This window comes from Colius striatus, chromosome 1 (genome assembly GCF_028858725.1).
Source record: "Colius striatus isolate bColStr4 chromosome 1, bColStr4.1.hap1, whole genome shotgun sequence".
In the NCBI taxonomy this organism is placed as follows: domain Eukaryota; kingdom Metazoa; phylum Chordata; class Aves; order Coliiformes; family Coliidae; genus Colius; species Colius striatus.
Genome location: NC_084759.1, coordinates 140,699,770 through 140,713,020, shown reverse-complemented (window position 1 = coordinate 140,713,020; position 13,251 = coordinate 140,699,770). Strand labels below are relative to the sequence as shown.

Sequence of the window (13,251 nt, the reverse complement as noted above, 5' to 3'; positions counted from 1 at the left end):
TTTCTTGCATCATGTGCTGCCTGCCTGGAAAGACCAAGTTTTCCACTGCTTACTAAAACGATCCTTTAGAATGCTGTGCAGCCTTCAAATTGTGAACTGAATGTTTGTCCCATTAGCCCAAGGATACCATCACTTCAATAAATCAACAAATGATTAAAGCATCAGTATATTAGCTGTCAGGAATACCAAAAGAGCTCTATTTAAAGAGCAGTTCAAGCAGACTTAAAGGGTTCACTACACTCAGGTGTTCCACATGTGCACTAGCAGAAGCGCAGATAGTCAGCAGGTCACACTTCAGAGGACATCAACAGTAGGTGATATCTCAAGGGACAGCAATTTTCCTTGCTTTTGGGTGATCACTAGAGACAGCTGATAGAACAGCAATAATCCAGCATTACTACCCCCACAGGTCTGCTAAAATAACCATTACACACAGTAATTAACTATTTTATTACAGGCAAAACCAGCTTTCACATCACCAACAAGGACCTATGTAATTTCTAAAGAACCACCCATGTGGAAACTCTTGTACTTGGACAGCAACTTGTACTTGCAATTAGAGAAAAAGCATGGAGTGTTACAAAAAAAGAAAGCCAAAACCAAAAGTGAACACAAAAAAGCAAACCTCATCAGTTATGCAAAATCTGCCAGTATCCTGGTCCTTCCAGACAGAATCACTACCTCCAATTCAGCATTCCAAAAGAAAAGTGACAGCTTGTTCAAACTTTCTCCGTGTTTTCTGCTTACCAACTGCAGACACAGAGTTTGGCAAAGACAATCTACCAAGTCCACACAGCAAGCTCTTCATAATCCCTTGGCATTTCCTTCTTCCTCAAAAACATAAACCAAAATCACCAAGTATATCTACTGCAGCTTTGTGAGGGGAAAACAAAGGAAAAAGGTGGGTGTCTGGTGCAGCGAGAAAGCAACACAGACAACTCATAGGCAACAGCAGAGTGTATCTGAAGTCTGAAGAAAGGCAGGAAACCATCTTCAGTATTCTGCATGGAAAGGGTACTCCTTGTGAGTTTTGCACCTGAAGGGAATCAAAGAGGAAAGATTACCTCCTGTTTGAAAGATACAATGCACAGCTGTAACCACTGCAAAGAGACACCAAAGAAGGTGCTGAACTGTATCAAAGCAGAGTCATTTTGTTTTCCTTGGTGACCCACTGCATTTGTGAACAGGGAGGTTCTTGACTGCCTTCTGTTGTTCAGACTCCAAGTATTTCAGGCCATGTGACCTAGATGTTTTATAGACAACTAATTCAAGGTTTCATTGTTTCCTGACAGGAAGTCTGCCTTCTTTTGCAGCCTTCCAACAAAGGCTTCCTATCTGGCTTTACGCTTCCAACTTGGAAGTCATGTTTCTTTCTGAACATTCGTGAGTGCTTGCAAAGTGAGTGCAGAAGATGCAGGCAGATTTGACAGCACACCTGAGGGTCATGGCAGAACAACAAAACATTAGCAAAACAAAAGGTACTCAATAATTTGAGTCTCCAATATGGACAGAATAAGAGTGATGGGTAAGAAGCCTCCTGTTGTAATTCCAGCTACAAAATGTTTCTTGGAGACTGAACTAAAGGCAAACATGAAATCTGCTTTATGCTTATCATGACTTGCTTCATAACACAGACATTTAATGTCTTACTCAGAAAAGTTGTTTTGAGAATGGCCCCTTTGAAAATTGAGTTTGCATATCCTGAGTTTTAACCAAGACTAGTATCTATCACTTCAAATGCCAAACTGACTCACTGGTAACAGCTTGAAAAAACCCACTATCACTTACGAGATCATTGCACACGCTCTCCAGTTTCTATTAAAGCTGAGAATAGTTGCCATCTCCTCCTTAGTCAACTCAAAGTCAAACACCTAGCAAGAGAAACAGCAGGAAATCATCTCTTTGAACAAAGCAGAGTTTGAAAGAAAAAATAAAATCAAAATTCAAGAACAAATGCACAGTGTGGGAGTGCAGTCCATAGGGTAGGGGCTGCTTGGTAAAAGAAACTACTGCTTCATAAAGGAGAAAGAGCACAAGGAGGGCTCTCAATTTCCACAGCTGCCAGCTGAGCAAGGAGAGGAATGAAAGAAATCTCAGGCTGCAGTTACTCATGCCAGTTGTTCTAAGAAACCTGCAGATCACTTAGATCCATCTTTCACAAAGGCAGGACTGAGGCATTTTGCATTACTTTCTGTCCTACTCCAACAGAACATCTGTAAGACAAATTCCACCTATGGCAACTAAGGACCTTCCAGAATTAAGACTGGTTTCAGTCAAGTACCACTGAATGAGTGGTTTATGGACACCAGGACTCTTTTCTTAAAGTCAAGGAAGCATTTTGTGGTGTGCCACTGTACTTGGGCCCCAAGAAAGCCCTTGTCACATCACTCACGTGACAAACAATAGAATGCAAACAACATGACTGCTAAGTTTATCAGCATAATGTTTCTAAAAGCTTTGTTCACTCCTGCTCTCCAACTGTAATCTTGAGTTGGGCCCTCAGTATATTGTGGGTCAACAGAGTAACTGCAGCTTGAAACTTTTTCACTTCCTCCCTCTTCCTGCTCACCTCCCCCTCTCCCACCAGCTCCAGCTGGCAGTCCCCTTTGGTGAGGGAGGATCACTGCTTGCTGTGCAAGGGCAAGCTGTGCCAGCCCTGAACATGCTGTGTGCCCAGCTCACTTCTAGTGGCTCACCTTGAAGTTCTCCACAATGCGCTGTGGCGTGACAGACTTGGGAATCACAATCACATTTCTCTGGATGTGGAAACGAATGAGAACCTACAAGAGCCATATCACTAAGTCAGAGAGAGGATGGCTTGTGTTCTACAACAAACAGAGCCTGTTCCAACAGCTGCTCTCTGTAAACTGGACAGTTTAGCAGAATTAACCCACTTCTGCAGAGTTGCATTTCCAATTACACCTGAACTCTAAGCAGTACTTGCTGAAGCCCAAATAGCAAAGTGGTGCAACCCCACATAGGACTCTTTCCCATCCAGTTTAATGATACTCAGTTCCTTTCCTTCCCACTTAGGCTTTAGAAGGCTATACAATGGGAAGACCGAAACATTACAGCACCTGAAGACGGGTCAAGGGAATGTTTGCTGCCAATGATCACAGTGCCCTGACAAGCACTGCAGGCCACATGGTTAACAAACCTGCACTGCTATGTAACACCAGAGGACAGCACCACAGGTGATGGCAAATGAAGAGCCAGCCTGTTCTCTGCATTGTCATGAGCTGTCCTGTGGTACAGGAAGGGGCACCCAGTGTCCAGCACTAACATACCTGTGCTGGGGTTTTGTTGTGCTTGGCTGCAATCTCTTTGACCTTGGGGTCATCCAGAAGGGAAGGATCCTCTGGCTTAGCCCTGCACAGAGACAAGAAAACAGTAACAAGAAACCTCCATGGATCTAATTTGGCAGAGCTCTGTATCTGAATGAATAATTAATGGTAATCTTGTAGTGTCATTTTCAAGCGTACTCCATGCCAGCTCCCTTGCAAAGCACAAAGCAATCTTACCATGGTCTGTCAGGAGAGCCAAGGGGACTGTATGCTGTCACAGCAATCCCTTTGGATTGACAGTACTTGATCAGCTTCTCCTGGGTAAGGTATGGATGACATTCGATCTGCCAACATAAGAAAACAAAGATTGACAGTGGTTTCATTGCTTTAATATGTTCCTGGGGTTAGCTCCTAATTAAATTAACAAAGAAAACAACCTTAGATTTGTAGTTTCTATTGAGTATTACACAGCCTTTGCTTTCTGTATGTCCCCACACCCTTTCTACTTTTTGTAGCATTTCTCTTTGCAGTGAAGGGCCCAAGGACTGTGTCCTTAAAACTTTGCTGAATCATATAACCTCCGACATATGGGATGAGCAACTACGTAATTACTTAAATGAGAGAGTTCAGTAAAAGGGACTCAAGATAACTGTAAAATCTTAACAGGCTGGAAGTACAAAGTTCCTTTCATCCCTAATTAAATATGGGGGTTTTTTTATAACTACCATATTCACTTCAATGCCAGCATTGTTTTATTTGCTTTATATCAATACTCACACTGAGCATCTCCAGCCTGCAAACAGTGTGAATGGTGAACTTCCACAGATTTTTAGACCTTTAGCTTACTGCCCATTATAGACTTTTATAGACCCATGTACTCACTATAAACTCCCATAATAATATCTACAGAACAGAATACAGACTATTTAACCAAGGACCAATATTCTTGTAAGCCAATGCACAGATCTGTGTTATGCAACAGGAATTTGTCACATGTCAGGAGGCAGCAATTGAACATGACTATTTGATACTTGCACAGAAGCACTTTTGGGATAGCTCCACATCAGGCAGCACCACTTCTCTTGCATCAGGCAACATCAAGAACCCTTTTGACTACACTGTCATTCAAGCCCTCTGCAGCCTGCTGCTATGTTCTGAGGGAAGCCCCTGGAAACTCTTGCTACTGGCAGGTGGAGCAAATGTAAAACGTGTGATCAGTTTACAGCCCTCAGTGCTTTATCAGTGGCTCTAGCTGCTTGCTGCTACCAGAAGCCTACATGGCTGTTTCCCTTCTGGGACATGCTGGAATACTAAACAGCAAGATACATATAACTTGTCCCAAAACCTGAGTTGTATTTATTTTGCTTCAGCAGCTCCATAAACACAACTACAAGAGTAACAGATCACCTGGTTATTTTCCCCAACTAGTCAATAGAATTTATGTCATATAAGCAAGGCAGACATTCTTATCTGTCCAGTGACACTCAAATCCAAGAACTTCTAAGCTACATTATCTAGTCTTAGATTTGGGCAAAGATGAAGAGGCCAAGACATCTTTAAACAAGACTCTTAAGCTGTTCCAATCCATATTGTGATGACGATAAAGTCATCATGTCAGAGTCAGATTTCCTTACTGAACTATGTACTAGTAGCATTGTAATGGAATAACTATCTCACCAAATTAATTTCTCATCACAAATGAAACCCATGCACCTATTGACTGCAATCAAGTTAACAGGAACATCACCAAATACAGGGAATTACTGGATTATGCAAAACATCAACACAGATCAAGTGTTTGCAAGAAGCAGTCATCATCAGGCCAACTGGTAAGTGACAACAACAGCAGCTTTCAGGATTGCAAGCATTTCTTCAGAAGAAGCACGTTTCAAAAGACAGCTACCAAAGAAGACAAGTTGCTCTGATCTTTGTTACAGAAATCTAGGAGCTTGAGAACATTTGGAAGTGTTAAAGAGACAAAAGGTCCGTGACCTCTGTGCAAGATACAAGGGCAATTACCAACTACAGCTACAGTGGCAATGAGGTGTGGCAGACCTTGACAGGTATCAAAACACTTTTACTAAGCAATTCTACAAGCACATTGAGACTGACAAGGAAAACATACAGTAGAAAATGATAAATTTTGCACTTGTCACAACCTTTCAGTTTTATGTTGAACAGACTTACAGAGAACAATCCTATTGGCTTTCTGACAAAGAGGTTTAAGTCTCTTTTCAGTACACAGGCTCCAACTACCACAACTAATGAATCAGGTATCAATAACTGAGACTGCAATCCTTCAAATACCACAGCAATCAAAGACATATCTAGACAGACCTCCACAGGACTTGTCCTCTTCAACAACTCCCACCAAGCTATAATCTTGGCAAGCTCCCAGGGGACACCAAACCAGAGGAGAATCAGTTAATACACACAAGGGCAGGGCTGCCACTTCAGTGGCAGGAAGCACAAAAACCCCATGAAATTCAGCAAGGCTGCACAAAGCCCTGCACCTGGGAAGGCAAAGCCTGTGGCAACATCACAGGCTGGTGCCTGACTACATGCAAAGTAACCATGCTAGAAATGACCCGAGGGCCACAGCAGGCTGAGCTGAACATGAAGCCCAGCAGTGAGCCCTGGCAGCAGGAGCACAGCCCATAAATTGTGGCAAGTGATCAGCTGCTTCTACCCAGCACTTGCCAGACCACCTTTATAACACCATGCCCAGTGCTCTCCCTTCCCAGCCCCCTCAGTAGAAGAAAGATTGACAGACCGTCATTAATTCAGCAGAGGGCCACCAGGATTGTGCTGTATGGGGAACAACAGAGGGAGCTGAGCTTGCTCAGCTTGGAGTAGGAAGGCTTCAGGTCTCCCAGTAGCTGCTTTTCAATACCTAAAAGAAGCTCATCCAAAGACAAGACAAGCTCTTCAGCACTGCATGGTAGGACAAAAATCCCATACACCCAAGGCAGGATGTCAGGCAGTGGAGCACACTAGAGAGGCTGTGCATTCCCAATCCTCACAGGTTTTCTGAGCAGATGAAGCTCTGGGCAACCTCACCTGACCTCACAGCAAGTTACAACAGATTATTTCCCAAGGTATCCTGCCACATGACTTTTCCTAAGCTTTTATTCAGGTCCTGTCTATATACCTGAAGACTTCTACTCCACACCAACCTTGCAACCCTATTTTCTCCTAAGCTTTAAGTCTGTAATTACTCCATAAAGCATGTTTCTGTTCAGTTCTCCCAGTCATCACAATGGGAAGTTGGAAAAAGATCATCCCATTCTGTTAGGTCCTCATATACACACACACAAGGTTTTACTCTGCTTCAAGGAAGCTTTAAAAGCCCATCTGGGTTCCCTCTGCCCCCATCACTTCCCCACAGAGGGATTCTGGAGCTGCTCTTTGCCAGATTTCTAAGCAGTAGTGCACAAAGCCCATAAAAAACAGCACCTTGAGCATCCAGAAGTAGTTAAAGGGTGGGACTGCGAAAACATGCTGTGTCTGTGCCACTCTTTCTATAACCTTACTGCAGAATAAGATCTTAGTAACTATTAAATAAATAATCTAATAAAACACCAGTACTCAATCAGTCACCTGCCCTCCCTGTGCAGCTTACCTGGTTAGTTGCAGGCTTGTATTTCAGCCCTGGCTTGTTCAAGATTCTTTCAATCTGCTCATGGTTAAAGTTGGAGATACCAACAGCTTTTACCAGACCAGCATCCACCAGCTCTTCCATGCCCTGAAAGAAACACAAAGTCAGCATCTAGTCAATGTGACAGGGCCTGAAGAACACATTCTGCCTGATGGGGCTGATTTCCTTCATGAGAAGCACAAAAGAAGGGGTTAGAATGTCAGCATTTGAGGAACAAACCCAGAGCACTAGAACACTTATGTCATGTTTCCCATTTCACTAAATCTCAAAGACTCACTCTTTGACATTGGGGAAATTCACAGCAAGTTAGAAGCGGAAAATAATCATACCCAGTGATTCATTATTGTACCTGTGAGTCCTTCCAAGTACTTCTAGATACAGGAGACAATTTAGGTTGTTGAAAGTAACAAAGATACAGAAGGGACTACCAAGAACAGGTGCTCCTGCTGTCTGAACTTACCTCCCATGTCTGTAGAATATCTGTGTTGCTGGATATAGACATGCCTTTGTCATCTGTAGGAAACAGCTCCTCTCCTGCCTGTCAGACAAAGAAAATGCTTGAAACACTCCTTGTGGGGGAAGTTAGGTTAACACCAGCTGAAGACCATGATACTACAAACTCCTACTGCACTACATACTAATACTGACTTTCTACAGAAGAACTAGTACCAGTTCTAATTATCTACATTCTTCAGCCTTTTCTTTTGTTTCACACTGGACTAGGGCACCCATTATCCAAATAAAGACAGGTACTTCTGCTAGAGAGTGTCTTCCCTGCCTCATCAAAACACCTTTGGTGAAACATAACACTCCACCTGTAGCATGATAGCTGGCTTACAAGTCTATTTTCCTATTACAAAATACACAGTTCCTACATGGATACAAGAAATTTTAATGAAAGTGTGTAATAAAAACACAGAACATGTTCAGTCCATACTGGACCAGATCTGCTGAGGGGTCTTTCATGGAGACAGTCATTGTTTAAGTGGCTGGGACAGGGAATGGGAAAAGGTCTCTTGTCAAAGTTAGGACTACAAATATCAACTTGATTCAAACCCAATTGTTTTCTACTGATACATTACTACAACAAAACACACTTTCACTTTGATACTTATATCCATATGAAACTAACTTTAAAAACACAGATGCCAAGAAAGCCAGCTGATCTCAGAAACAAGTAGACAGAAGAGTTCTATCAGGCTCTAAGAGAAAGACTAAGCTTAGAAATATTCAAACTGAGACATTAGTTCCTCTGCATGCAGTCACTAGAAGAGTTAGGAACTAAAAAGTTTCACCTTTTGAAATGCAAGGTCTGTGGAACACTAAGGCTCCTACAGCAAAGGTCAGTTCAATCTGTACTGTATTAAAGGACTCAGGGATCAAAGACAGAAACCGAAGACAGAAACCTTCTCTCATTCAGTGATTCCATAACATGCAGAGCAAAGAATTTCTGTCAGGCAGCAAAGCACAGCCATCCATCCCACAAAGAGGGAACCACATCAGGGTTGTTTGAACACGCTTTGGATTTGTGGAAAAGACACAGGCAATGATCAACAGGAGAGCAATGTAACTTATCCTTGCAGCAGGGAAAACCACTCCTAGTTTAAGGTCTACCTCTTCCATGAGCAAAGGAGCTGAAGATGCTGTGCAAGCAGGGATCTCAGAGGTTCTAAGCAATAGCTAAGCTTCTGTGGCTACAGTAAAGCTGAGCAGCAGAGCAGTGCTAGTACACAACAGACACATAACACGTCTGTGCTGGCTGGAACAATTACTGAGCTATAAAGCCATACAGCTCTTCAAAACTGCCTGTCAAAACACACAAAGCCAAGGACATTACTGTTACCGTACCTTAAAACCAAGAGGCCAGTGGATGAGGTAGAGATCCAGGTAATCCAGTTTTAGGGCTGCAAGAGTCTTCTGGCAGGCTCCCTTCACCAGAGACTTTTCATGAAAGGTGCACCAAAGCTAAGAGACAAAAAGCCAATGTACAAAATGACTTTCTAGGTTAAACCTCTTGAAACCCTTCTGTCCTGTCCAGGAGAGTGCCCACATCCTTTGGAAGGTGATGCAGAACTAAGTCATCCTACTGATCTCTTCAAACTGGGCTCACTCTGTAAACAAGACGGGCCTGTCATACTGAGGGCAATATGTGCAGCGGCAGCACAAATGACTGAACAGTGTCACAGATAACAGCAGAAGTTGTCTGTTTTCACAGAATGGTAAGGGTTGGAAAGGACCTCATCTAGCCCAACTCTCTGCTAAAGCAAGTTCACCTACAGCAGGTTACACAGGAACACATCCAGGTGGGTTTTGGAAAACAGTCTTCTCCAGAAAAGGAGACTCCACATCATCTCTTGCAGCCTGTGCTAGGGCTCTCTCACCCTCCCAGGAAAGATGTTTCTCCTCACATTCAAGCGGAAATTCCCATGTTCCAGCTTGTGCCCATTACCCCCTGACAGTGGGTGCTACAGAAAGAAAAGGCATTAACCAAGACTTGATTTTAAAACCACCTACTAGGAGGTCAGATATTGCAAGAAAGAGAACAGCATAATTTCATGACAGGGAAAGTTTGAAGCATCATATCTATCAGCAGTATATACTCAGCACGATTCTCCATGAGAGAATGAGGCAAAGTAGGAAGCCTGACTCATGCATGGCCTAAGTAACATTGTGGATTGTTCCATGCTGCACCACATACTAGGAAAATAAAGAACTGGGGGTTAACTATGAAAGAACAGGTATCTCCTGAGATCCTATACCATCACATCCATACCTTACTGACAACAAAGAGGTCCTCTCGCTTTACAACACCTTCCTTGATTTTTTGCTGAATTCCATCCCCAACTTCATTTTCGTTCTGATACACATAGGCACAGTCAAAGTGACGGTATCCAGCATCAATGGCAGCCATCACTGCAGCTGTTACTTTCCCTGGTGGGGACTGTAAAAAATAATAGCCAGGAAATTCCTAATCAAAACATATCAAAGGCTTTTTATCCCTAGCAAGACAAAATTAAGAATGCCACCCCTTACCCAAAGCAGTCCACTCAAAAATAAGCCCACTAACAGCAAAGAGACTGCCACTTTTCCCTGCAGCATTCTCGAGCATATGCACTTCTTGAACATAAGCTCCAGAGCCAAAACTCGGCCTCCAGTTGTTCCTCCGTCACCCAGGCAGGGCTGCACTGTGCCGTCGCAGAAATGAGGCCCCAACACTGGCACCGTTATCCAAGGCCTGGCCAAGGCCTCCTCACCTCCCCACCCCGCTTCGCTGAGGCCCCCCGGGCAGCTGCCGCCCCGGAGGGCTTCGCCCAGCACATGTTGCTACCCACATTCCTGAAGCGAGGCCTGCAGCACGCAGGCGTTCGGGCTGCTGCGAGAGGCCGGCGGGCGGTGAGAGACCCCCAGTGCCCAGAGCCACAACAACATCTCCGTATCGAGCGGAAACTCCGGCCGAGGTAGCCGGGGGCGGGGATGGACCCCGAATGGGAACGACTCCCGCGACCGGCAGCCTCGCCTACGGCCGCAGGGCCCGGGCCGCCCTTATCCGCGTTCCCTCCCCAGCGAGATGCCAGCAAAGGGCATCTGTCCTGCCCGGGCGGTAACGGGCCGAATACCAGGCTGGACCCAGGCGGCCGCAGCCGCCCTCTCACTGCCAGCATAAGGCCCCATAACAGCTGCCAGCCCCGTTACCTTCCATGTGCCCAGCCCCAGGATCGGCATCTTGGCGCCGGTGTTCAGCTGCACGTAGCTCGCCATGGCTCACTGGGCAATCACAAACACCAGCACAGCGGCTGCCGACCCAGCGCGTTTAATAGCGGCCAGGCCGGGCCCGCCCCGTCCCTGCGCGGCGTGTGGGGCTGATGGGGGCGGTGCCTGGGAACGCGGCTGCGGTGTCGCGGCCGAGCTGCCCGGAGCTGATGCCAAGAAGTAGTCGCTAAGGGCTGAAGGAGGTCCCGTTTCTGGCCTTGGTGGCGGGGCTACGCAGCGACCTGGGATATGTCCGTCGGTCTATCAGACCGGGGCTGCGCTGACTTCGCGTGAAAGGCGTTCGGTGCGCCGTGCTCAATTGTGCTTCTGCGCCCGGCGGGTAGCTCTCCGCCTGCATCTCGCTACCATGGTGTAGCTCACTGCTCAGCCGTCCCCGCTATTGGTATAGCAGAGGGCACGTGAGCAAGAAGTGTTTCCCTGTGTCCCAAGATCTGCTCATGAGTTCTGAGCCTCGAGCCGAGGAAGGGCTGAGTTCTTTGCTGGAGCGGCATGTCCCCACAACAGGGATGGTGACCTAGGCTGGGCCCCCTTGTCAGAATCGTGTGACCTTGTGTGCTGATGTAAGATGGCTAGAGAAAGCTCAGCATGGTTGGCTTGTGAGAACGGGGAGATCCTGTTCCTCATTCCAGATGGAACTAATGGCAGCTTCCTCTTCAAGGGAAAGTGAACTATGGCTTGGAAGTATTTTAGGATAATGCTGAGTTAGAAGTAATTTAGGATAAAGTTGAGTTTAAAAAAAACCCACTAACTTTGAGTATTGGGAAAGAGGTTTTTTTAAGTGTTTTGAAAGTCACAGGAGAGGAACAGTGACTTTTTAATAAGTGACATAATGATCAGATTGTCCCCCTGTCTTTAGGGAGGTGCTGAGGGCATTTCAGAATAAAATGCATGATTGTAATCATATGTGGTAGGTGGCTGGTAATCTCACATCAGAAGCTGGCTCTGAAATGTCTGCAGACAAACATACTCTGTTCTGCTGAAGAGGTTGCAGCGCAGTGGAAAAAAACAGGCTTGGCCAGAAGGCTTCTGCTTACCCACACTTGGAGAAGTTTCTTCAGGTGTGAGCGCTAGCCCTGGGTGCCTCTCCCACAGCAGAGTCCCCTGCTTTCTGCAGCTTGGGGTTTTTTTGCTCTGTTTAACCAAGGGTGAACAATGTAATTGATTTTTCTCTGTAATGTTCCTCCTGTTTTCTGTCAGTACAATCAACCGTCCCCAGCAGGATGTGATGTGTTTTCACTTGGATCATGAAACTGTTAGATAACTCTGTGCTTATCTCATACCGTTTGGGTTCGGTTTTCCCTGGCAGTTTCTCATCAGAGAGATGTCTCCATCTCATCACAAAAGGCTTCAGGCAAAAGTTCTGTATTTTAATTTTGCTGTTTGCTATCATGAGCAGGAGGAGACTTTCCCCTCACAGCTGTAAGGAAAGCTGGCTTTCCGCTGTTTATCTCTTTCAAAGGACTGGTGGGAGCTGTCACATGGCAGCAAGTCCTTGGGAGAAGTGCTGTGTGTGTCAACAGATGACAGCCAGCCTGGTAAATCTTGTGTACTGTGACCTCGATAATATGGCCATGTATTTCTTTACAGAGAGTGCTGACGATGAGGAACTGTGTGGAGAAGGGGGGCTTTTAGTTTGTCTGTTTACTTGGTTTCTTTCTTGACTGCATGTGAGGTTTTGCACTGAAACAGGAATGGTATCATGAGGTTGGTTGGTTGTTTTGTTGACTTTGCGTTTAGTAACTGATTTCACCACAAGTTGTGACTTTGGAAACCAGTGTTTGGTATTTGGGAAGAACGGGGCCCAAAATAGTGGAAGTAGGTGTGTCCTTGTGGAGGCAGCCTTTACCAGACTCAATGATCTTAAAGGTCTTTTCTGGTCTAACTATGAAAAAGCACAGAGGCAAAGCGAAGAGGTGATAGAGACACATGGTGCAATCATCTATACTTTAAGAGGGAGAGCTGCAGGAGTGTGCAGCTTTAAGGCTACTGACAGATACAGGCACAGCTTCAAAGAATGTTTTGAGGTGAGGGCATGTGGGTTTTCAAGCTTGGATTGTGTGGATTGTTTCTGCTTTGTTTGGAGCCTTTAAAAGGGGAGGTTTATTGGTGTGCTTCTCTAGGTTAATCTCTGAATGCTAGCAGGCACATATGAGGGTCTTGGCTGAACCTGACTGTAGAAGACCTTGGCCTCTTTTTTTTTTTGCTCAGATCAAACCAGGATCCATCAGGATCTCTCATCTTCTCAGAGCTGATGAGGGTTTTTGTCTTGGTGCAAGCATTTGTCAGTCTATCCTAGCTGCTTGAAACCTGCCTTGTGGATGGGAGGGGAAGGGAAGGATTAGCCAGGCAGGCGACACCTGGGCAGGAGAAAACCACAACCTGGCTCAGGCTGGTCAGAGCCAGTTCCAGCTGGCTCTGAAACCGGTGCGGCCACCCAGAGTGACAGACCTGTTCCATCAGATCAGAAGAGCCTGCGTACCACCCCCTTTCCCCTGCTGTCCCTCTGCCAGGGGAAGCCACCCTTGCCTCTGGTGGGAC

The 13,251-nt window shown here is 45.5% G+C and overlaps 1 protein-coding gene across 1 annotated transcript; it reads right to left on the bottom strand.

Moving 5' to 3' along the window:
• Positions 1–431: 431 nt before the first annotated feature.
• LOC104562258 (aldo-keto reductase family 1 member B1-like) lies at positions 432–11,007 on the bottom strand. The gene is made up of 10 exons (XM_062009713.1): positions 10,636–11,007; positions 9,716–9,883; positions 8,791–8,907; positions 7,403–7,480; positions 6,907–7,029; positions 3,522–3,628; positions 3,288–3,369; positions 2,697–2,780; positions 1,789–1,871; positions 432–1,036 (listed from the first exon to the last, which is right to left on the bottom strand). The coding sequence occupies exons 1-10, from the start codon at positions 10,699–10,701 to the stop codon at positions 994–996; spliced, it is 951 nt and encodes a 316-aa protein (XP_061865697.1). The 5' UTR covers positions 10,702–11,007; the 3' UTR covers positions 432–993.
• Between the last annotated feature and the right edge of the window lie 2,244 nt (positions 11,008–13,251).